Source organism: Ctenopharyngodon idella, chromosome 16 (assembly GCF_019924925.1).
Source record: "Ctenopharyngodon idella isolate HZGC_01 chromosome 16, HZGC01, whole genome shotgun sequence".
NCBI classification, from domain to species: Eukaryota; Metazoa; Chordata; class Actinopteri; order Cypriniformes; family Xenocyprididae; genus Ctenopharyngodon; species Ctenopharyngodon idella.
This window is the reverse complement of record NC_067235.1, coordinates 33,406,509-33,430,790: the sequence shown is the minus strand read 5'-3', so window position 1 is coordinate 33,430,790 and position 24,282 is coordinate 33,406,509. Positions and strand designations below refer to the sequence as shown.

Genomic DNA, 24,282 nt, shown 5'->3' with positions numbered 1-24,282 from the left:
TTTAAGTTAAATGCAAGTGATCGCACCGGCGCCTCCATGTCATGCGCCAAATAATAGCACACATTTATCTAGGTTAACGTTAGAGCGAAGTTGCTACTACTTACATGTGTCAAGTGTTAAGCCATATTTGAGGTCGATGAATGAGAGACGAATGTTTGGATTTATCTGTCCGTCACGGACTGTGTGATTTCGGCACTTCCTGTGTTTTTTTTTTTGTTTGTTTTTTCCTGCGACTAACCAACTAATACCAATTTTGGTTGACTAAGTCTCTTCTAGTCGACTATTAGGGGGCAGCCCTACTGTTTTTACTTCTTTCAAAAACATTAAGAAATTGTAATGTTTCCAAACTGTTGACACACACGTTAGGGGTGTGTTCAAATCACTGTATAAGCAGTAGTTCAGCCCCTAAGTAGCAGATAAAATGTGCTTTTCATTTGGTCTATTAACTGACGAATGTCCTTGTGTCCGCAGCTGATCCTCTGGTTGGGAGCATCGCCACACAGTACTTGACCAACAGAACAGAACATGACAGAATAGCTAAACAGTGGACGAAGAGATACGCCACATAAACCGGGCCGTACAGTATCGCCCCCCTCCTCGACACAAACACACACTATATCCCCCCTCAGCCCTACTGTGCCTCTACCTCTCCCCGTCTGCTGAAAGCACACTCACCAAGTGCAACAATAGATCTGGCCCCTCTTCCTTCCAACTTCCTGTAGACCTTTCTGTGAAGAAAACTGTCCTTTGTTCCTTGTTGACTTGAAAGCTTCTTTTTATACAAAGAGTAGATTGGGACTTTATTTTCCAATTATCTGAATGTTTGAATTACCTTACTGTAGGTGAAAAGGAATACTATTGTTATTATTATTATTGTTATTATTATTATTGTCCTTCAACTTAATGTATGTATATCCTTTCTTTTTAAGTGGCATCAGGAACAAATACAGCTTATGAACTACTTTTGGTTTTTCTCATCACCATATAGTGTATTTCTTCTTCTTTTTTCTTTCTCTCTCTCTCTCTCTCTCCTCTCTTTCCTTTTGTTAGAAGTCAGTAAAAATTTCCATGCATGTAACCGGATGTCGAATCGCATCCATCCAACTCCAAACTCTACCCTCTTGTTTTGTTTGTATGTATTTTTTAAACTCAAAGTCATGGCAGCCACTTGACGATAGGCTTGCTTGTGAATTTAAAAAAATGAAAAGAAAAAAAAAAACAATGTGTACATATTGCTACATGCCACCTCTGGCCAGAATGGACTGTTGTGCACTTGCTTCATGAAAAACACCATAAATAAACACTGTGGCTGAATTGTCATTTCTTGTATGTAGTGTCATATGTTCAGTGCACGTTTTCAGTTCGACACTTTCTCTCTAGTGTTACGCATGACTTCCTGTGCTTCTGTCACATGTGGTTTAAACATCAGTCACACTGCAAAATTGGTTTTATCTTATAAATGTGTCATGCAAGAGCTCTGGTTTGTACAGTATTGGCCAAAAGTGATGTCCAGAGGGATGATATTTGTTTTTAATGACCTTACAAGTTTGATTAAACCATCAAAATATGAAGAAAATATTTTATATATTTTTTAAATAATATAGTCTTTGCATGTTCGCTTTGTAAACACTGGATCGGTACTTCCACCTACGGCACATGTGACCTTTCCAACATGATTACTTAATGCGTGGCGCATTGCAGAGCAGTGCAAGATGAGCATTTGTGGTTAAAAAGTATATTTTTTTTTTTTTTTTAGAAAGTGTCCGATCGTTTCACTAGATAAGACTCTTATTCCTCGTCTGGGATCGTGTAGAGCTCTTTGAAGCTGCATTGAAACTGACATTTGGACCTTCAACCTGTTGGTAACTGTTGAAGTCCACTATATGGAGAAAAATCCTGGAATGTTTTCCTCAAAAACCTTCATTTCTTTTCGACTGAAGAAAGAATAACATAAACATCTTCTTGGATGACACTCCACATATTCTGCTGTTTTCACCATGTCAAATCAAATGTCAAATTTTATTTATTTTTATGCAGATTTTTGATTGAGAGAGTGAATTATTTTCATGTTTTTGCTATTTTGTACATGAATTGAAGCAAAGAAAAGTTTCTGGAGCTTGATTTTCTCAATAAGACACACAAGTTTCCCCCATTTTCACACATTTCAATGTCAAAATCAAGACTAATGAAAGACATAAAAATAGGTTACAAATGAATGAATCAGAGTTGATGCACTACCTGTTCTCCTGAGGATCTCCTGTGAATCTCTGCCTGATTGATCCGATTCCCTGGAAGAAAAAGCAGCTCATTTGAGCGTACAGAGACTTTCAGGAGAGCTTTTCACAGCCCAGGTAAGAATATCTTCATGATAGCACTTGTACATTTTTTTTAATGTATTCATATTTTGCACTTACAAACAACCATGAACGCCTTTCCAGGATGACATCTGGATTATCTGCATTTTATGTAAATTATTCTTTAAAAATGTAGGTATTCAAATTATAATTTATGTAAATTCTGTCCTCCAAACTAACATTTCACAATAAATTTTGAGGTGGACTGGTGTTTTGTATTAGTTGTACTGTGTAGATTTAGCTGAAAGCATGTATTATTGGGAAGTTCCTATAGTAGCAGCTTATAGGGGTATGTTGTCACAAATGGTCAACGTGTCAAATTATCTATTTCCTGGTCAGTCAAGGCAAAAATGTCAGTTTCTTTAAGGTTAACTAACTGTCACAACCCTTTTTGAGCATATGCACTATCCAAACTTAAATCAATATAATTCAAGAATGATTTGGAATATAGGCATAAGTTTTGTCTTGTTTTAAAGAAGACACTCAGCAGATTGTTGCTGAAGTGAAAGCACCTCAAATGAAAGTATGAAGAAGGTATAGAAGTTTAAATTTACTGTAAATCAAATGTACTGTGCTAATTTTTTTATTTTATATCAAATATATATTTTACAAATTAACTCTAAAATTGATATAAAATCAAAGACTTAGCCTATATCTAACCAAGTTGTGTTCCAAATTTGAAGTTGATATCACAAAAACTGTAGTTCCCATGAGATTTTGTTTAGGCGTTGTACCAAAAATAGCCACCGGGTGCCACCCACTTTCCATTGATTTTTTTTTTTGATGCATTCTCCTGTAACAAATTAATAAATTTCTGTCCAAATATCACTTCTATTACAAAACAGATGCCAAATATTGAAGCTTGAGATTTAGACCTTTCCAACGATGTGTTTTGTCAAGATTAGAAAAGTAGTTAAAATAAATTTTGTAATATGAAACATAACAACGGCGACCAGGGGGAGGAGCCTGCTAAAAGAATTTAAAGTACCGTTTTCGTAGTAACTCATAGTCCAATTTTAAAACGGTTTTCACAGAATGAATTCTGAGTTAAGCTTTCAAATGATACCTAATTTATGATGATTACTAAAATATGTGATACAAAAAAGGCAATAAATAAAAACAGCACCAAGTGTCCCGCTAGCGGACGGTGACAGTTAAGGGGTTAAATAAATAAATTCATAAATAATTTTTGTTTTTATAGTCTGCACACTCTACTAGACAGCTAATTATTGATAGTCATTTGTTAAAGTCCCGCTGTAGTCAATTATTTTATCCCTTAAAACTCATCTTTGATCACCAAAATGACATATTTAAGCATATTAAAAACACCACATATACATATAAACAACATTAAAAACTTGATTTTCACCAGTTTTATCATTGTATAGCCTAAACTTACAAATGTTTGTCGTCTTTCCAGCACAATTCACTCTCACAAAGCAAAGGCACTGAAGAGATGTCATCATTATAACGGTTATGGTAGGAAGTTTTCCTTTCTAGGGGTAGTATATGTATTAACTACACCAAACTAGTCACAGGTTTTACTAAAACGCTTTTTTTTTTTTTTTCTAGAACATATAAAACGTAGTTCCCGCTCTAAATTCTGATTGGATGAGCGCCTGTAACCGCGCGCATTTTATTAACGAGCCGTTGCTACGTTGCTTAGCAACCATAAAGAGCCCACTTATTAGCGAAACCTGTTTATTCTTATTATTAGTATTATTACTGTTATTATTAATAAATGTTAGCCTACTATTTATAGAACATTGATTTTGTGTCTAAGAACATCCGTTACTTGTAAAAATCACCCTGGATAAGCGAGTGGCTCGTCGTTTATTAACAATTAACCTAAATTTCAATCGTGTGATCTCAGCCCACATCAACCAAAAAGGTTAATAAATCATACAATGTCATTATGTCTGATCCACAGCGATAAAATTAGGAAATCTTCCACTTGGTATTTTATGTTAGTCAGCAGTTCACAATTAATTTACTATATAAAATCATATGATGGTGACCTTGTCTGTTCTACAAACTAACCTTTCACACACACGACATCTATCAGCTGTTGGAGATTTTAATGATGAGAAAGACTCACCACAAGTGCCAAAAGGTTGGTCAATCATTGCAAATTTCAGACCTCAAGTCAAACTCACTCAAGTTGATTCAGGTCAGTCCAGTCAGCGCTCGCGTGTTCACTATTACAGCTGTCTTAAAGGAACAGTTCACCCAAAAATGAAAATGGCGCGATTGTTTCCTCATGACATTATTTTTTCCGTGGAGCATAAAAGTAAATTTCCAAGCATCCTTTTTCCCTCATAAACCACGACTGTCAAGTTAAAAAAAAAAAAAAAAAAAAAAAAAAAGAAGTACGATAGAAGTTACTATTCTTTACTGCACGTGACTCCTATTATATTTTAATTATATTATATTCACTATTCAGTGTCGTTATTGTTAACTAAATCTATTAAAAATCGTTTCTGTAATTGAAATAAAGTTGATATAAAATAAAATATGAATATTAGATGGAAAAACTTAATTTAAAACTTAAAAGAAACTTGGCAACTATCTGAAATAAATAAGGTTAGGTTGAAATACTAAAATTACTAAAACTAAAACTGAAATAAAAACTAATTAAAGCTATAAATAAATATTTTTAATAACAAAAGCACATTACAGAATTATTACAACTTAAACTAAATTTGAAATGAATTAAAAATAAAACCAAACTTAAAATATTAATACATAATATTCTATAAAATAGCACTGATTACATTTCATCTTCTAATTGAAGGACCGAGAAAAACGTTCATGATCAATGACCTATTGCAGAATCTTAAATATGTATTATTTATTTTACGTCAGAACCTTTCTTTGTTTTAACATTTTCAAAACCCTAAAACTTCTAGATTTAAAGAGCTTTTAATATAATCTCAGACATTGTGTAGTGAACAGCACATTCCAGGGCCCAGTTTATGGCGGGCCCCTCTCTGTCCGTAACAGCAGACAAAGGTTTGCTACATTTTGGTTGGATCTTGGTGGACTAACACAAACAAACTGTCCAACGGCATTAGATAAAGATGTAAGGACAACATCCAGACACCTCTTAGAGGGCAAGAAGAAGACCTCTTGTACCAAGCCTGGGAAGGACAGGACTTCTCATTGGTCCACATGGAGTTTCTGCCCTTCACCCATCTAGAGACTACTTCCTAAGGTTGGCCAGAGACTGCCATAAAAATTCCTCAGGACTTCAGTGGGTGAAACAAAGAGAGACCACAAAGATCCATCCAAATCCATTCAAAACTATGTTTGAAAACGTTAGAACTGATGTAAACTACACACATCCATTTCATACTTATTCACAGAAATAAGTATTCTCAGTGACAGCTATTTGTAAGTGCAACATCTGACACAAATTCAGCTGTTAATGTACAATTGAATGAATCACAGCACTCGAATGGAGAAGCGCCAAATTGCAATCTCCTCCTCATCGGAAGGGGATAAAGGTACCCTTTCAACAGACACTCCTCGTTCTTAATCTCCCATCGGATGAGACATAACAGATACACCGTTCTTGCAAAGCTGAGACTCTAACAGATACAACCCCGTTCTGAGTCTGTCCTGTACGGGGATAGACATTGACAGATACATCCTCGTTCTGAGCCTCCGGTTCGTCCAGAGAGACAAGAAGCTCCAGAGCCTCCAGCCTGTGAGGAAAGAGACATTGACAAACACTACGTCGTTTTCGTCCAGCGAGACCGTAACGACTACAGAGAGACAAAAGCGGATTGACCAAGTTCTGAGTGTCTGGCCCAGAGAGGCAGAAGAGACACAGAGACATTTGCAACAAGGTGTAGCTCAGGAGAGCAAATCTTCACTTCAAGGTACCTTCGTCTGCATGTTCCAGATTGTTAAGGACCTTCTGCACCTACGCCAGGGCCTCATCTGCGTGTTCCAGAATTTAGGATCCTTTGGTGCTCCAGGAGATCAGCATCCCGCAGAGCTTCGTGTTCAAGCAGATTCTGGCTCCTGCATTGTCACCCAGCACAACCAGTGGAAAACGCCACCGTCATCGGACTTAAATAAATATCACTTAATCTTTCCAGAGACCTTGGCATTGTTGTATATTATCAGTATATAATTTCCTAATTCCCATTAGATAACAAATAACCTCTCTTTTATTTGTTTGGTGCATAATAAGGTTCTCCACCTTATTATTTTTCAGAGAAACAGTTTATCTTTCCATAACGTAACTCTTCCATAGCCACACCAACTTAATCATGTATGTATCTTATGCACTTTATCCCTTTATCATTCATTTAGTAGTTGTGTTAGTTATTTTTGCTTATCTTTTGTTAATAAAATTTATTTTATTACACTTGTGTCTTCCATGTGCTGATAATACAGAAAAGGCTCTACAAGTTAGCGATCTCACCAATCTTTCAGATAAATCAGCTGATCAGTTTACATTAATTTCAAACGAATGAAAGCCCCTGTTGGGAGTGTTCTCCTACTGCCGAGGTAAAACACCTTGCCTGGTGCCCTGAACTAGGAAAAGGGGGAAGTGATGTACTCATAATCACACCTTAAGTGACGTCAGCGGTGACGTGAGTACCAATCCCTATTTCACTTCACGTCCTTGGATGGGCAAAAGTAAAATCACTACAACTGCATATTGTATTACTATTAACATGTATATTTAATAATCATTATATGGTTCCAATAACGTGTAATTTTCTCATTAGTAAAGATTAACACGATCTAATAACAGAGCAGTAATATTTGTGGTCCCAACACAGACATCTATATTTTCAGGACACCCTGACATCACATTTACACCAGATGACCAGTTCAAACAACCCAGGATCATGATAACTTCATCTTCAGAGAACAAATCACCTGCTTTCCATTTGTTCACCATGTTCAGATGACTGTAGAGATCTGGCCTGTCCACTAGGTGTCAGTACACGACTGTCTGTTTATCTGTATCTGATAGGGACATCCAGATGTCATGGACTCTCCATTTCAGAGTTGCTGCTGTCCATCCACTCAATACAGACTGTAATGAAAGGATCAAAATGAGAAGTATATTTAAACATGTCTGTCCGGTGTGTAGATTTATAACCCATCCTCTGTAAGGGTCCACTCCTGCCTGAGATATGTGGATTAATGCAGTCAGTTATCTGAGATAAAGATCAAGAGCTGGTTAATAATTCATAGATTATGGTGAAACGACATGCCATAGACCTACTTTACCAAATGGTTATTTATAGATGTTCTTCTGGTGCTCTGAACCACACCTTCCTCTCTGGGTTTGTGCAGTACAGGACATTGTGTCCTAGTGTTCTTCGAAACAGTGATCTGACTAGAGAAAAATGTTCGGATGGGGAACACATATTCACTATTTACTACGACTTTTGCCTCAATAAACTATTAATTTACTGCTTATTAATAGTTAGTTAAGGTAGTTGTTGTAGCGTTTAAGTTTAGGTATGGGGAAGGATTATGGGATGTAGAATATGGTCATGCAAAATAAGGCATTAATATGTGCTTTATGAGTACTAATAAACAGCCAATATGCAAGTTAATAAGCAACTAGTTAAAAGTGAGAATTGTTCCCCGTACTAAAGTGTTACCGAATGTTCAGGCTGTGGTGTACGGTACATTATGTGACTTTCTAAACCAGACACTTGGCTTGTTAAATCAGGTTACTGTCTTGGGAATAACCAATTCATAATCACTGTTGCATAACCATCATAACCATAATTATGATGCTGTCATACAAGACTCATATATGCTTTTCTGTACTGGCAGTGAAAAAAGTGTAGTTGAGCTTAGTAAATATTTGAATAAATGTTTTGAAGAAAAACAAGACAGTTATGGCATTTTATGGGTAAAAGTATATATATATATATATATATATATATATATATGGCTTGCTTAGTTGGGGACACTTGATATTCACACACATATACATATATATATATTGCATTAACTGCTTTGTATTTTAACCAATAAAAAAAGTATTAAAACAGAACATACTCACAACAATCACATATTTGTATAATCTGTGGTGTTTGTTCTGATAAATTGTAGAAAGGATATTTGGGTTTAGGGGTATGGGGTTGGGTTATGTGCTCAAATGTGTCTAAATAGTGTAAATAAAAAATAAAATAAATGTAAATAAAATGATGCTGGCACCCCAATATATATGTCATAATGGCAAAATTACACCCCAATATGTAATTTCATCATGATGATAAAATTCCCATAGCCATCTGCTATGATGCAAAAAGTTTCAAATTGAAAGCAATGGAGTATCATGCACGCCAAAAAATGAATGTGAAAAATTGATGCAAAAGTGTTAAAAATAAATAAGAAAATAAGGTACAAATAAATACACAAAAATACATTATGATGCATTCAAGATCTCTTCATAAAGTTTGACTTTTAAATTATTTGGTCTCTTTTACTCTAAATGATTATTAACTTGCACAGGCAGACTTTCCATACATCATGTAAATTGCCTAATAATCATTGGCTTTCAAAATCATTAATAAAGGTCAGAGGCAAATGGTGTCAAAGTTGAAACTGAATTTTAAACTGAGATACCACTGTAGCTGATGCTGAGTTCAGTTCATTGGGCAACGCTGACTCGGATGATGTGAAAGCGCCTTTAGACATGATTTATATCAAATGAAGCATTTTGTTCTTTCTTTTCTGCTTCTTATCTCCCCCAGGTCCACAGAGGCAGACCCAGACGCTGAGAAAATGCAGTGCTCGTCTAGCTCGACACTATTTGTGCGGCAAAAAACTTTCTTACAAAGCACAATGTTTCTCTGGAGGAAAGAAACAAATGCTCAGCCATTCCTCTGGCCCACTACTTATTGTGACGTACAAATCTTTGTATTTTCAACAGACAGGAAGTCTCGAACAAAATCCAAATGAATTAGGATGGCTGGCAGAGTTGAACTAATAAATGATAAATAATGGACTGCCACTATTTGTCCTCTCACAACTATTTATTCATCTTTCTGCTCACAGATGCTTCTTGTAACGACGCTCAATTAGTGTGATCTGCTATACGGTGCTTTTGAGTATGAAGGAGGACGTGTAATTAATTAAGCTCTTTTATTTTTATGTTAATGATGTGGAAAATGTTAATGACTTTAAGTAAAATAGGTTGTTGACAGGCCTAGGAAAAAACACGATGAAAAGCAAATGTTTGATATCTGATCATGTGCTTCATGTACTTTGAGCTCGCAGGAGGTTGTTACAAATAAAGTCTTTCTATTTTATTCGCTTTTTTACATCTTTAATGCAAGTTTTCTCGAAGTCACACTCAGGAATCAATTTTAATTGTTCTTATTCAATCTGACGTTCTTCTATTTATATCACTTTGTGTGTGCGTGTGTGTGTGTGTGTGTGCGTGTGTGTGTGTGTGCAGCATCACTGAAGTCAACTAACTTTCACAGCGAATTCTCATTAAGATGTTTGTAGAAGAAACTTCCCTCTTTGACTTTCAACAACCCATCTTAAAATTATTATCAATTCAGAGTTCATTTATAGATTTCTGCAATGTACAGAAAAAGTATTCTGTTGCTTTGCTGTTCAAAAACAATTCACCTCAGTGAAACGACAAATGCGTTTCTTCTTTCCTGTTTTGTTCTCATAGACAAAGTGACATGATGAGACAAAGCTGTAAAGACTAGGAGCATCACATTGTCACGTCTGTGGTACTGGACTGATTTAGTAAGGTATAAAATATTTTACTTCTATTTTTTTCATATTGAATTGTGATGATTCTTTTGAAGGTTCTAATAATTCAACAGGTAATTTTTTCAGTTTTGGTCAGAAAATGAAAATTACAAAAACATTTAACTCTATGTATGTGTACATATGTGTGTATAGATTTCTACCTTTTCTGGTATTCTCCTTTAACATGTTTCACATCTCCGACTGGTGACAACCTATGGAAACTGAAAATTAAAACATTTAGACATATATAAAAGGTACATCTTTGTACCTTCTTACCCCTAAATGGTACATAGTAGTACCTTAAAGATACATATTAGTACCTTTTCACTTTTGTACTTTAGGGTACTGCCCCAGTGACAGCACCGTACCTTTTTTCTGAGAGTGTAACCCCCTAATTATAAAGTAAGTACATGTAGTTAATTACTATTACTCAGTACGTAATTGTATAATTACACTGTAACAAGTAATAAAGTGTAACCATAGCTTGTAGTGATTGAAACTACTTCATCAGTTGATGTGTAGATATTCCAAATACACTGGTGTGAAAATGTATCACATAATCATGCATTTTGATCTCTGCATGTGCGTTGTGGAATTATTGCGAAATGTTCCTATGCATTTCCTGAGATGCATCTTTATATATTCAGAATTTATTTGAGAATATCCTAAATATACTATGTTTATTTATCATTGCAAGCATAGATGCATATTTAGCACTGTTGTTTGGTTTAGTCAGTCCCTTCTGTGGGACTCTTTTTCTTCCCCCCATTAAATACTGCTAGATTAGATACCAGTGCCTGTCGAGGACAATAATGTTAATGAGAATAACTCCTTGTAAAGCAATATTTTACTGATACTAAAAGCAAAAAAAAAAAACAGGGATTAAGATATGCAAAACATTTGCTTGCCACTGTTGCCTCTGGCTTGCTTAGTTGGGAACACTTAATATTAAAAATATTCATTGCACATTCATATTATTGATTTGACTGTACTGACACTACTGTATGAGAATCGAACAGAGCTGGACCATGACATCACTGTTTTCTGCAGAACTGCTTTATAGATGAAATGAACACATTTAATAATTGATTATCCTTACAACAGAACTGAATCAACTCTGAACAACAGCTGAAATGCATAATTTTCCTGTTATCACTGTAAAACTGCTTTGAAACAATCTGTATTGTATAAAGCGCTGTATAAATAAAGGTGACTTGACTTGCCAGTTTTTAGTATTGAGAAGATGCTTATCAACTTCCTGTCTAAATGACGTTGTTATTTTTGTAAAAAGCCAAGGGCGAGGATCTTAACAACACAGTTAAACACCCTGTTTAAGTGTTTAACTGTGAGCCAATTTGATTTCTGGAATGTATGTATGTATTGCTCATGCTTTATTAAAGGGTTAGTTTACCCAAAAATGAAATTTCTGTCATTAATTACTTACCCTCATGTCGTTCCACACCTGTAAGACCTTCATTCATCTTTGAAACAAAAATTAAGATATTTTTAATGAAATCCGAAAGGTATCTGAACCACCTGCTGCTTATGTTGTAGAGACACGCATACGTAGTGCTGCTCACGTGAACAGCATCGGCCAATACTGAGTCGGCATTCTGACGTAGAACCTGGAAGTGCTACACTGTGTTTACAATGTAAACAGCGTAGGAGACTGACAGGAAAGAGAAGAAATTGTTGAATTAAGTAGTTCCCTTTCAGTCGGTTACTCTCAATGTCATGTCTCCTCCTTGTTTGGTGTTGGTGTTATGGCGCTGCAGCGGTGGCCAAGCCTCTCCTTTGCGTTTTGCTTTTTATGTGCCTTTCAGTGAGCACGAGTGTAAAAGACTGTTCTCACAGCTGGTAACGGTGCGCTGTCGAGAGCGCGGAAAAGCTGTTATCACAGCTGGTAAGAAGGCGCCTCCAACAAGTGTGAGTGCACACTGCAGGCTGCACTTTTCCCTGCCAGTGTTGCCACAGCCATTTCCCCCCTGTGTGCTTCAGCACCAAGAGAGAGCAGTTCCCTAAAGAGCTTACACGGAAGTGATTTTGCATCTTTTTAAAGATGACATTCCAACCGTGTGTTTCTGGATGCGGTCGTTACCTGGCACCGGTGATGGTCACGATCACTGCCTCACGTGTCTGGGCATTAAGTACGCGATGGTGGCTTCCGTGGATGAGTCATGTACCCACTGCAGGAAGAAGACCATCACGGAGTTGCAGTCTAGACTCCAGTACCTCAAAAGTACTGGAGCCCCCTTGCCTCTGCCTCGATCTAATCCTCCTAAAAAGGGGGTTACTTCGGGCAGTAGCCTGGGTGACGTTAGGGTTACAGTGAAGGCTTCTTCTTTGGGGAACCAACACCCTTGGGTCCCTCACCCGTCCTGCGCTCTGCACCTAGTCGAGCTGCCTGAGGAACGCACTGGACCAACTCAAAGGTGTGTACCAGTCATATACTTCGGTGCTTCCCCCAACGACCAGACCAGTCAATAACTGCATCGGAGAGTGAGCCAACTCTATCTGGGAATGACGATTCGGCTGTGTTGCCTCCTTCAGGAATGGTAGCGTTGTCTGAGTCAGACTCAGAGATAATGGCTATGCTTGCCCGGGCCACTGAGAGGGTCGGGCTCGAGTGGAATGATCCAGAAGTTCTACAACAACTTTGCACTGCAATGGACCTCACACTACAAATGAAGGTTACTTAAAAGGTTACTGCACAGTCTCTGGGTCATGCGATGTCCACATTTGTGGTCCAAGAACGCCATCTCTGGCTGTGTCTGACAGATATGTGGGATGTCGACAAGATCCGTTTTTTAAATTCCCCAATCTCCCAGACCGGCCTTTTCGGCGACACAGTCGAGAGCTTTGCCCAGCAGTTCTCGGCTGGCCAGAAGCAGATGTAGGCTATTAAGCACATCCTGCCACGGCGGTCAGCTGCTGCGACCACCAAGAAGCCACGGGCGGCAGCACCCCCATCTGCTTGTGGCCGAGGGCACCCCCCGCGTCCAATTCCGCTCCCACGCAACATCAGCAGCAGCCTCCACCCAAGCAGCCGGTCACGGACAGGGTGCCCAGCAGTCCAGGCCCCCGCCAAGTGAGGCGCCAAACGAAAAGGTAAACAGAGGCCCTGAGACAGGCGACACAGAGATGGAGGGGACAGCTCTTTAGGAGATGGTGACTGCACCAATCCTGAGCCGCATTTCACCTCACTGCCCCACTGGGGGTACGCCTGTGGTCCCTTTGGTCCCGCTTGCATGGTCTCTGCGAGCCTGGTTAGCACTCCCCAGTCCGTCTCGCTGGCTCATTCGGACCATCAGGCTCGGCTATGTGATTCAGTTCGCCCCGCGTCCCCCCAAGTTCAGGGGCATCCAGTTCACTTTGGTGAAAATTGTTGATGCCCATGTCTTGCGTGCGGAGATCGCAGTCCTACTGGTGAAGGACACGATAGAGCGGGTCCCTCCAGCTGATACGAAGACAGGGCTCTACAGCCCCTACTTCATTGTACCCAAGAAAGCCTGTGGGTTACGACCAATCTTGGACCTGGGAGTTTTGAACTGGGCTTTACACAAGCTACTGTTCAAAATGCTGACGCAGAAATGCATTTTCAAATGCATTCGTTCCCGAGATTGGTCTCAATTCTCCCTTGACACAGGCCATTCCTGCGTTTTGCGTTCAAGGGTCGAGCATAACAGTACAAAGTCCTGCCCTTCGGGCTGTGCCTGTCCCCCGTATCTTCATGAAAGTCACGGAGGCAGCCCTTGTTCCCATGAGAGAACACGGCATTCGCATTCTCAACTATCTCGACGACTGACTTATACTAGCACAATCCCGAGATCAGTTATGTGAACAGAGGGACCTGGTGCTCAGCCACCTCAGCCAGTTGAGTCTTCGGGTCAACTGGGAGAAGAGCAAACTCTTGCCTGTGCAGAGGATCTCTTTTCTCGGTATAGAGTTTGACTCGGTCAAACAGAAAACACGCCTCACAGAGGAACTTTTCCAATGTTCACTTTCCCAGTGTTATCCAAGTTCACTGTGTGGGCAGTCTTCTCTGCATATGCGTACACCATGTCCAATCTTAGAGAGGGATCAGCTGGCTTTCGCAGGCCACTAGAAGGGGCAGCACCTGTGGCGTTTTGGTAGGGATGCCAATTGGTCGGTCTCCCGTCGCCAACAGCTGCTGTACAACTGCTGGGGCGCCCGCGTCACCAGCTCGCTCCTCAGCGAAAACCTGAAGTATGCGATGCACCTGCTGCTCAATAAATACCTGCACTGTGGAGTGGCGCAGCTGATGCAAATCTCGCATGCCAATATCCATTGGCTCATTTTAGTTGCACTCGAAGTAGATTGGTCTCTCTAGTGAGATCCTAATTCGTCGTTCTCCTCTGACTTGACGTCTCCGTTCCCTCCTTCAGGGAATGAGGGTCACACAAGTAACCGAGACTGGGTTTTATGGGGGGGTTTTGTGCACAAAAAGTATTCTCATCACTTCATAACATTAAGGTTGAACCACTGTAGTCACATGGACTATTTTAACAATCTCCTTACTACCTTTCTGGGCCTTGAAAGGTGCAATGACGTTGCTGCCTATGTGTGGTTCAGATACCTCTCGGATTTCATCAAAAATATCTTAATCTGACATGACAATGACATGAGGGTGTGAGAGAAATTTCATTTTTGTGTGAACTAACCCTTTAAATATTTCTTTTTCTCTTACAGGTTTGCATACTTGGCATCTAGTGACCATGGTGTGGACAGTGGGTCTCAGTAACCTGGTGTTAGCGGTCTACGGATTCACGCTGATCATAGGCCTTCCCGCCAATATCTTGGCTTTTTACACCTTCTTCCAGAAGATCCGCCAGCAATCTACCCCAATGGACATGCTGTTACTCAGTTTAACAGTCTCTGACCTGATTTTGTTCTTTTTCCTGCCAATTCGCATGGTGGAGGAGGCCAACATGAAAAGGACGATGCCGTACTTCCTCTGCCTGCTGTCAGTTTTCATCTTCTACTCTGTCATCGGCAACAGCAGCTTGCACCTGATGGCCATCAGTGTGGAGCGATACTTGGGTGTAGCTTTCCCAATTAAATACAAGCTGAAACGCAACCCTCGAAATGCTGTGATAGCCTGCGTCATGTTCTGGGTGGTTTCCATGGCACACGGCAGCATTGTCTACATCATCCAATACCACGATCATTTGAACCCCAACATCACCGATCCATCAAAGCGTAACACCTGTCATGAAGAATTCACCACCGAGCAGCTCAAGATTCTCCTGCCGTTTCACCTAGAACTTTCTATTGTTTTCTTCTGCATTCCTTTCCTCATCTGCTGCTTCTGCTACATCAAGTGCATCTGCATACTTTTCCGTCTATCCAAAGTTCACTCCAAGAAGCGATATAGAGCCACCGGGATGGCGTTGGGAACGCTTCTGGTCTTTGTTATCACTTTTATGCCCAACAGCATCTCATATGTGGAGGGATATGTTGGCGGCTACAGTACTAAATGGAAAAAATATGCTCTGCTCACCAGCACGCTGAATGCATGTCTCAACCCTCTCATATTCTATTTCTCTTCTTCAGCACTCAGAGAGACTTTCAAGAAGGTGTTGCAGGAGCTGGTGGGGCGGCTCCTCCCTCTCTGCTGCCGCTCGGCTCCATGCTGCCCTTTATTTAACCGTGGGAAATCAGAGGAGAGAACACAAAGCTCTGATGACAGATTCCTCTAACATACCAAGCCAGGTTTTGCTTTGATTGATGTGCTTTGCATTGCCTGCATATGCATCTTCAATGCATGCCATTCTGTCCAAAGCCAATTCATGTCATTCTATTACGCCACCATAACCCAATGCTTAATGGATGGACAGAAGAGGAACAGCTTAAAAATGGTTTTTGGAAGAGAAAATCAAGCATGCACATGATGATTGCACTAATATTTTTCTTAAATCTTTGCATCAGCATAATTTTATACACAATGAAATAAAGAGCTTGACCAGTTTGTGAACAAATTACAGTGCAAAATCTAACATTCAAATACGCAGCATTCACTTACAGCAGTGGTATGATCATAATCAATTAAACAAAGATATTTTGATACAATTGTGTGAAACAAGCTGTTTTTGTTACTAATTTTTCAATAAAATTTGTGATTATGCTTCCGTTCTTTACTTCTCCATTCTTAACCATTTTTTTATTGCACATGAATGCTGTTTATTTATTTTCTTCGCAGCACTCAATATGAAGCATTATCTATTGTGAAGGTCTGTTTAATTATGGTTATTGTAGTGCTGTACAGGAATTTCCTATTTGGTCGAAAGAACATTCTCAGTTCATTTTGGAGACTATGACTCCTCAACTGCTTCTTTCACGTGTGGGGTCCCCCAGGGCTCCATTTTGGGGCCTATTCTGTTCTCCCTGTATATGCTCCCCTTGGGACATATTTTTAGAAAATTTGGTATTTCTTTTCATTGTTATGCAGACGATATGCAAATTTATCTGCCTTTGAAACGAAAAGATACTTGCTCTTTAGCGCCTCTATTGCAGTGTCTTGAGGAAATTAAGGCCTGGATGGCACTAAATTTCCTTAATTTTAATGAAAACAAAACAGAAGTTATGTTGTTTACGTCAGGGGGTACCTGTGAGTCAGTAGGTTTAAACCTTGGTGAATTAAAACCATTTGTGAAGCCCTATGTAAAAAACTTGGGTGTTATCATGGATTGTGATTTTAAATTGGACAAACAGATTAACTCTCTTTTTTCCAATTTAGACAACTCACCAAGGTGAAATCTTTCTTGTCTCTTAAAGACTTTCAAAGAACTGTACATATATTTATTTCAAGTCGCCTGGATTATTGTAATGGCCTCCATTTAGGTATTAGTCAGGCCTCTCTCTCCAGACTGCAGATGGTCCAGAATGCGGCAGCTCGCCTGTTGATGGGTACACGAAAGCGGGAACACATCACCCCCGTTCTCGCGTCTCTTCACTGGTTACCTGTCCATTATAGGATTCATTTTAAAATTTTGGTACTTGTTTTTAAATCTCTTAATGGTTTAGCACAAAGGTATCGTTCTGACTTGATCAATCTGTATGCTCCATTAAGAACACTTAGGTCTGCTGACCATTTGCTTTTAGCTGTCCCACGGGTAAAGCTGAAGAGCAGGGGTGACCGAGCCTTTGCAGCGGTGGCCCCTAAGCTTTGTAATAGTTTGCCCCTCTACATTAGACAGGCTCAAACACTTGCTGTTTTTAAATCTGTCCTAAAAACTTATTTTTATAGTCTGGCATTTGACGCTATGTGAGAGCTGCTTTCTTTTATTTTTTTTATTGTGTTTTAGTGTCTTCTTTCGTGGTGTTGACTGTTTGTATCTTTGATATTTTTATTATTTTATGTGTGTACAGCACTTTGATAAACACTTGCTGTTTTTTAAAAAAAGTGCTTTATAAATAAACTTCGACTTTGAATTTGTTTTTAAGGAAGTACCTTGTCTATTAATGGGTAAAGCTACAGTAACATCTTCAGCTAGTCAGCTTAAGATCCTTTCCATCAAAATGGTTATATCTCTTAAGACTAGTAGTTAATGTTTTATGAGCAATAGGAAAACGTCTTGGATTACTCAAAGTAACCATGGTTCCCTGAGAGGAGGGAATGAGACATTGCGTCACAGCTGACGCTTTGGGGAAACTCCCTTTTCTCAGAAAATGCTGAAGCCTGAACTGAATTGCGCTATTGCATCGGAATAGCCAATGGCGCTCAAGTGAGGGGCGGGTCCAACCGCTATAAACTGGGCACCGAGCGCCAATACCTCAGAATCTTTCAACCAAGCAAGAGCATACACATAAAGACTCAGTGGGACTTCAGGAGCCTGGTTTGGAATACTTGCAGAATCGCCAATGTATGATAGGCGGATGCTGCATGTCCGGCCACCACGTAGGCCTGTTCAGTGATGTGGGCAGTAGTCCTACATAGCTTTGAAGGAAGAGACGGGGTGGATTTTTATCCACGGGATGGATACAGGTGATCTGCGATGGCCTCCACAGCCATATCACCCTGTAGCCCAAGGCTGGTTGCCCACTGAAGGTAAGTGGGGTTCAGCCTGGTCAGTACCTGGATGGGAGACCTCCGGGGAAAACTAGGTTGCTGCTGGAAGAGGTGTTAGTGAGGCCAGCAGTGGGTGCTCAACCTGTGGTCTGTGTGGGTCCTAATGCCCCAGTGTAGTGACGGGGACACTATACTGTAACAAGCACCATACTTTGGATGAGACTTTAAACAGAGGTCCTGACTCTCTGTAGTCATTAAAAATCCCATGGCACTTCACGTAAAAGAGTAGGGGTGTAACCCTGGTGTCCTGGCCAAATTCCCTCTTTCGGCCCTTATCAATCATGGCCTCCCATTAATCCCCATCCAGTGAACTGGCTCTATCACCTTCTCTCTTCTCCACCTATAGCTGGTATGTGGTGAGCGCACTGGCGCAGTTGTACTGTGGCTGCCGTCGCATCATCCAAGTTGATGCTGCACACTGGTGGTGGTTGAGGAGAGACCCCCTGATATGATTGTAAAGTGCTTTGGGTGTACAGCTGTACATAATAAAGTGCTATATAAATGCCTCATTCATTTATTCCTCAACGGGAGGCAACTGGGAGTAACTCCACTTGTCTGCTCCCTCAAGCATGGAGAGGAGGTGGGTTCCCAGGGCATGGGCTTAGGCTAAGTGAGGGGAGCATGCCCGTGCAAACTCCTCATGAACGTTGTCAGTCACTGAGAGGCATCCGACTGGCAGCCCAACAGCCTCGATGGTGATATTCAGCAATTCCTCATCCAGGGGGGTTACCGAAGTGGTGCCCGCCTCAACCATCAGGGTTTCCGACCAAGCACCTAGAGGTAGAGCAGAGGCTTTAGTTGACATGGCATCATCCTCCATCCAGAACCGAAGGAAACCACATGGTTCTCTGGGCTGGTGTCAGCTCATCAAGGGAGCCAACCGAGTGAGCTCGTCACAGTCTCCTCGTCTGCGGGATGGGGAGGCGCAACAGCAGGTGGGTTGCTGTTAAGGACAACAGCAAGCCTCGCACAGAGTGTCTTGATTGGCAGATCCTCCAAGAAACGGCAATAGGCCCACCACCACGGCATCCTTGTAGTGACATATTCTTCTTATTTTCTTGCCGGATCACAGGAGGGGATCGTTTCTTCTGCGTCGTCCCCTGCAAAGAAGCCTTCGAAGTGAAGGAGAAAGATTCTAAGGTATTAGCGCCAAGTTATATAGCAGTTGGACCCGCCCATCACTCAAGCCCCATTAGCTATAGTGATGCAATAACGCGATTCAATCAGGCGTCAGCACTTTCTGAGAAAAGGAGTTTCCCCAAAGCTTCAGCTATGTCGCAATGTCGAAAGACCAATCTTGAAAGGGAACTATATTCATCAAGCAGAGCTGAAGCACAACCAAAACAATGTTCTTCCACAAAATAAACCGCTACAGGGCCAAAAGTTAAATTGTGTAGTTTACAAGTTAGTTTAAAGATTGTACACAGTTTTGCTTAAATACTTAAGAATATAGTTTTTTTGTGCATTTTGCATGCATGCGAGTTTGCATCTTTCAGTGCATTGAGATCATACCCTGAGAGTTTACTAGCTACAATAACAACACATGGGCTTAAACATCACATCTATTTATTGCTGCTACTGAATTATCCTGAGCTCCGCTGTCAACTTTAAACATGAGTCTGTGTCTTTTTTGCTCTACTTCCACTTCAGCAAAAGCTGTGTGCTCTTTGTGACGGATTCTATAAAGAGCTCATCTGTCTTTCCTGTGGCAGAGGCGTCTGAAATAACACACTTTTTCTGTTGTTTGATATAAGGAGGAATCCACATAAGTGATACACTTTCTGATAATTTTTCATTGGCATCTGAAAGTATGTTCCAGCGGCCGGTTGCACCAGCTGGACGTATACCCAGTCGTAAGACTATGCTGGACGTAAAATGCATGTTAAGTCCTGTATAGAATTAATACCTATTGCACCATCTAGACATAGCGCATGTCTGAGACTCAATCTAACGCCTAGTCAAAGGTAGGTTTAAAGTGAAAAGTTATGACTGTTGATTTTAATAAACACATGGAACACTCATTTCACGGGAAAACGCAGCGATCCTGTGTCACTCTTTTACTTTCATTTTCAACAACAAATTGTATCTTTTAATATCTCTTAACAAAAAAAACATATGCCTAGAGCACCTCGTAGTGGTCGTTATATAAAAAACCTACATAAAATATTGCCTAATGACTTAGCTTTAACTACAAATATACACAAGCTTAAATTATTCTGATAAGATTACTTTCATGTCTGTGAACTAATTGTTACTGTGGACATGAACTGAAATGTTTATTGAATTCAGGTGTTCCAATCACTTCCATGGTCACAGGTGTATAAAATCAAGCACCTAGGCATGCAGACTGCTTCTACAAACATTTGTGAAAGAATGGGTCGCTCTCAGGAGCTCAGTGAATTCAAGTGTTGTACCGTGATAGGTTGCCACCTGTGCAATAAGTCCATTCGTGAAATTTCCTCACTACTAAATATTCCACGGTCAACTGTTAGTGGTATCATAACAAAGTGGAAGCAATTGGGAACAACAGCAACTCAGCCACGAAGTGGTAGGCCACGTAAAAATCACAGAGCGGGGTCAGCGCATGCTGAGGCGCACAGTGTGCAGAAGTCGCCAACTTTCTGCAGTCAATAGCTACAGACTTCATGTGGCCTTCAGGTTAGCTCAAGATCAGTGCGTAGAGAGCTTCATGGAATGGGTTCACATGGCCGAGCAGCTGCATCCAAGCCTTACATCACCAAGTGCAATGAAAAGTGCAAGGATGCAGTGGTGTAAAGCATGCCGCCACTGGACTCTAGAGCAGTGGAGACGCTTCTCTGTATGGCAATCCGATGGACGAGTCTGGGTTTGGCGGTTGCCAGGAGAACGGTACTTACCTGACTGCATTGTACCAAGTGTGAAGTTTGGTGGAGGGGGGATTATGGTGTGGGGTTATTTTTCAGGGGTTGGGCTTGGACCCTTAGTTCCAGTGAAAGGAACTCTTAATGCTTCAGCATACCAAGACATTTTGGACAATTTCGTGGTCCCAACTTTGTGGGATCAGTTTGGGGATGGCCCCTTCCTGCTCCAACATGACTGCGCACTAGTGCACAAAGCAAGGTCCATAAAGACATGGATGAGCGAGTTTGGTGTGGAGGAACTTGACTGGCCTACCTCAACCCGATAGAACACCTTTGGGATGAATTAGAGCGGAGACTGCGAGCCAGGCCTTCTCTCCAACATCACTGCCTGACCTCACAAATGCGCTTCTAGAAGAATGGTCAAAAATTCCCATAAACACACTCCTAAACCTTGTGGAAAGCCTTCCCAGAAGAGTTGAGGCTATTAGAGCTGCAAAGGGTGGGCCAACTACATATTAAACCCTACGGATTAAGAATGGGATGTCATTAAAGTTCAAAACTTTTGGCAATATAGTGTAGCAATCATTAAAGGGTTAGTTCTCCCAGACAGATTGGCCTATATTGGTAACACTTTACAATAAGTTTTCATTTGTTAACATTAGTTAATGTTAACTAACCATGAGCAATACATTTGTTACTGTATTTGTTAATCTTTGTTAACGTTAGTTAATAAAAATACAGTTGTTCATTGTTTGTTCATGTTATAAAATGGAGTCAGATAAAAGTAAATTGGAATTAAACTAATTTGGCCACACTGAAAAGTCAGAACGTGCAGGAATCCTTCACCCGCTCTTTTGGAAACCGTCATTTGGCCATTTGGGCGGGCCTTACAAGACCAAGAAAAGTTAAATGATCAATGAAACTTATTTACTTACATTTGATCAATGACCAATTAAAGAATCTTAAATATGTATTATTTATTTTACATCGGAACCTTTCTTTCTTTTAACATTTTCAAAATCCTAAAACCTCTAGGTTTAAAGGGGAGAAAATCCCAGCTTTTAATATAGTCTCAGACATTTAGACTTCACTGCATATTGTACGATTATTAACGTCTGTTTAATTGTATGTAATTTTCTCATTATGCTTAGTAAATGTTAACAAGATCTAATAACAGAGCAGTAATATTTGTGGTCCCACCCTGATATCACATTTACACCAGATGACCAGTTCAAACAACCCAGGATCATGATAACTTCATCTTCAGAGAACAAATCACCTGCTTTCCATTTGTTCACCATGTTCAGATGACTGTAGAGATCTGGCCTGTCCACTAGGTGTCAGTACACGACTGTCTGTTTATCTGTATCTGATAGGGACATCCAGATGTCATGGACTCTCCATTTCAGAAGTGCTGCTGTCCATCCACTCAATACAGACTGTAATGAAAGGATCAAAATGAGAAGTATATTTAAACATGTCTGTCCGGTGTGTAGATTTATAACCCATCCTCTGTAAGGGTCCACTCCTGCCTGAGATATGTGGATTAATGCAGTCGGTTATCTGAGATAAAGATCAAGAGCTGGTTAATAATTCATAGATTATGGTGAAACGACATGCCATAGACCTACTTTACCAAATGGTTATTTATAGATGTTCTTCTGGTGCTCTGAACCACACCTTCCTCTCTGGGTTTGTGCAGTACAGGACATTGTGTCCTAGTGTTCTTCGAAACAGTGATCTGACTAGAGAAAAATTCAGGCTGTGGTGTACGGTACATTATGTGAAACCAGACAATTTGCTTGTTAAATCAGGTTATTGTCTTGGAAATAACCAATCAAATTTATGACCACTGTTGCATAACCATCATAACCATAATTATGATGCTGTCGTATATGGCTCATATATATGTATTGCTGTCCTGGCAGTAAAAAAAAGTATAGTTGAGCTTTAAACATTACAATTTTTAATGTTTTGGAATGAAGTCTCTTATGCTCATTAAGGCTGCATTTATTTCAAAATAAATACAGAAAAAACAATAATATTGTGAAATATTATTACAATTTAAAATTATGGTTTTCTATTTTAATATACTTTAAAATATAATTTATTTCTGTGCTGCAAAGCTGAATTTTCAGCATCATTACTCCAGTCTTCAGTGTCACATGATCCTTCAGAAATCATTCTAATATGCTGATTTATTATCAATGTTGGAAACAGTTGTGCTGCTTAATATTATTTTATAACCTGTGATACTTTTTCAGGATTCTTTGATGAATAAAAAGTTAAAAAATATCAGCATTTATTTAAAATAGAAATCTTTTGTAACAATATACACTACTGTTCAAAAGTTTGGGGTCAGTAATTTTTTTCTTTCTTTTTTTTGAAAGAAATTAATACTTTTATTCAGCACGGATGTGTTAAATTGATAAAATTTAACACATCCGGGTTAAGATTTTTAAAAAAAAAAGAAAAAGAAAAAGAAAGAAATTAATACTGCCCCGCATGCCCTCATCATCAGAGAAGTCGCTGCAAGAGGGATTAAAGATTATGAGGCACGTTAATTTAAAAAAAAGAATGATGTGCAAGAAGAAATCATTTATAATAGACTGTAATACTCCATAAAAATAAGAACTGTCAATTTCATGTTGACTTAACAGACAGACAGTCAGATTAGATAATGCAATACAGTTCATTTTAGAGCCAGACTGATTTATCGGACCGATTTATCGGTCTGCCGATTTTATCGGCCGATATAAGCCTATCGCAGATATATCTGCATCGGCGTATATGACGCAAATATGCCACCGGTATGAACATTTTTGCGCGAGGGCAAGTGAGACATGAGCAGCACACGTAGCTATCTGTGTTTAAACTAAACTCATTTAAGCTATGCCAATTTAAACATTCACGAGCATGACGCGAAAGAGAACTCGCTCGCGCTGTGAGAAGATTTTTTGTGCGCTCATCCGAAGCGCGCTCACGCTTATCTCAGACAACGCGCAAATACTGAGTTCTCTTTCAAGTCTTGCGCTTGAACGGACAAATTCGCACAAAAATTATGTTGTCAGCATGCCAATTTTGGTGAGTATCCTAGCAAACATAGTCGGTTATGTCTTAAAGGTGGAGTAAGTCAATTTTCAAAAACACTGTTTGGAAGTTCGAGACGGGCATGGAGCAGGGTGCTTAGGAATAGGATTGGAGAGTGAGTTTTGGTGGCGGATTTGATTTCAAATATCAA

The 24,282-nt window shown here is 39.8% G+C and overlaps 3 protein-coding genes across 3 annotated transcripts in view; 2 read left to right on the top strand and 1 right to left on the bottom strand.

Annotated features, from left to right (window-relative positions):
• Positions 1-1,320, top strand: part of ube2e2 (ubiquitin-conjugating enzyme E2E 2) — a 33,981-nt gene extending 32,661 nt beyond the window's left edge. Inside the window, exon 6 of the mRNA XM_051866223.1 lies at positions 472-1,320. Within this exon, the coding sequence (XP_051722183.1) occupies positions 472-569 (98 nt within the window). The 3' untranslated portion in view covers positions 570-1,320. The remainder of the gene's footprint in view (positions 1-471) is intronic.
• Positions 1-22,464, bottom strand: part of znf385d (zinc finger protein 385D) — a 204,093-nt gene extending 181,629 nt beyond the window's left edge. The window contains 4 exon segments of the mRNA XM_051866216.1: positions 2,239-2,288; positions 7,254-7,413; positions 10,274-10,333; positions 22,321-22,464. The gene's annotated coding sequence lies outside the window, so the exon portion shown is untranslated.
• On the top strand, positions 9,998-17,740 carry LOC127497619 (free fatty acid receptor 3-like). Its single transcript, XM_051866217.1, has 2 exons — positions 9,998-10,111; positions 14,823-17,740. The coding sequence occupies exon 2, from the start codon at positions 14,849-14,851 to the stop codon at positions 15,830-15,832; it is 984 nt and encodes a 327-aa protein (XP_051722177.1). The 5' UTR covers positions 9,998-10,111; positions 14,823-14,848; the 3' UTR covers positions 15,833-17,740.
• Positions 22,465-24,282: the final 1,818 nt, after the last annotated feature.

Excerpts from the sequence above, each read along its gene's own strand:
- LOC127497619 (XM_051866217.1), top strand. The coding sequence starts at position 14,849 with ATGGTGTGGACAGTGGGTCTCAGTAACCTGGTGTTAGCGGTCTACGGA.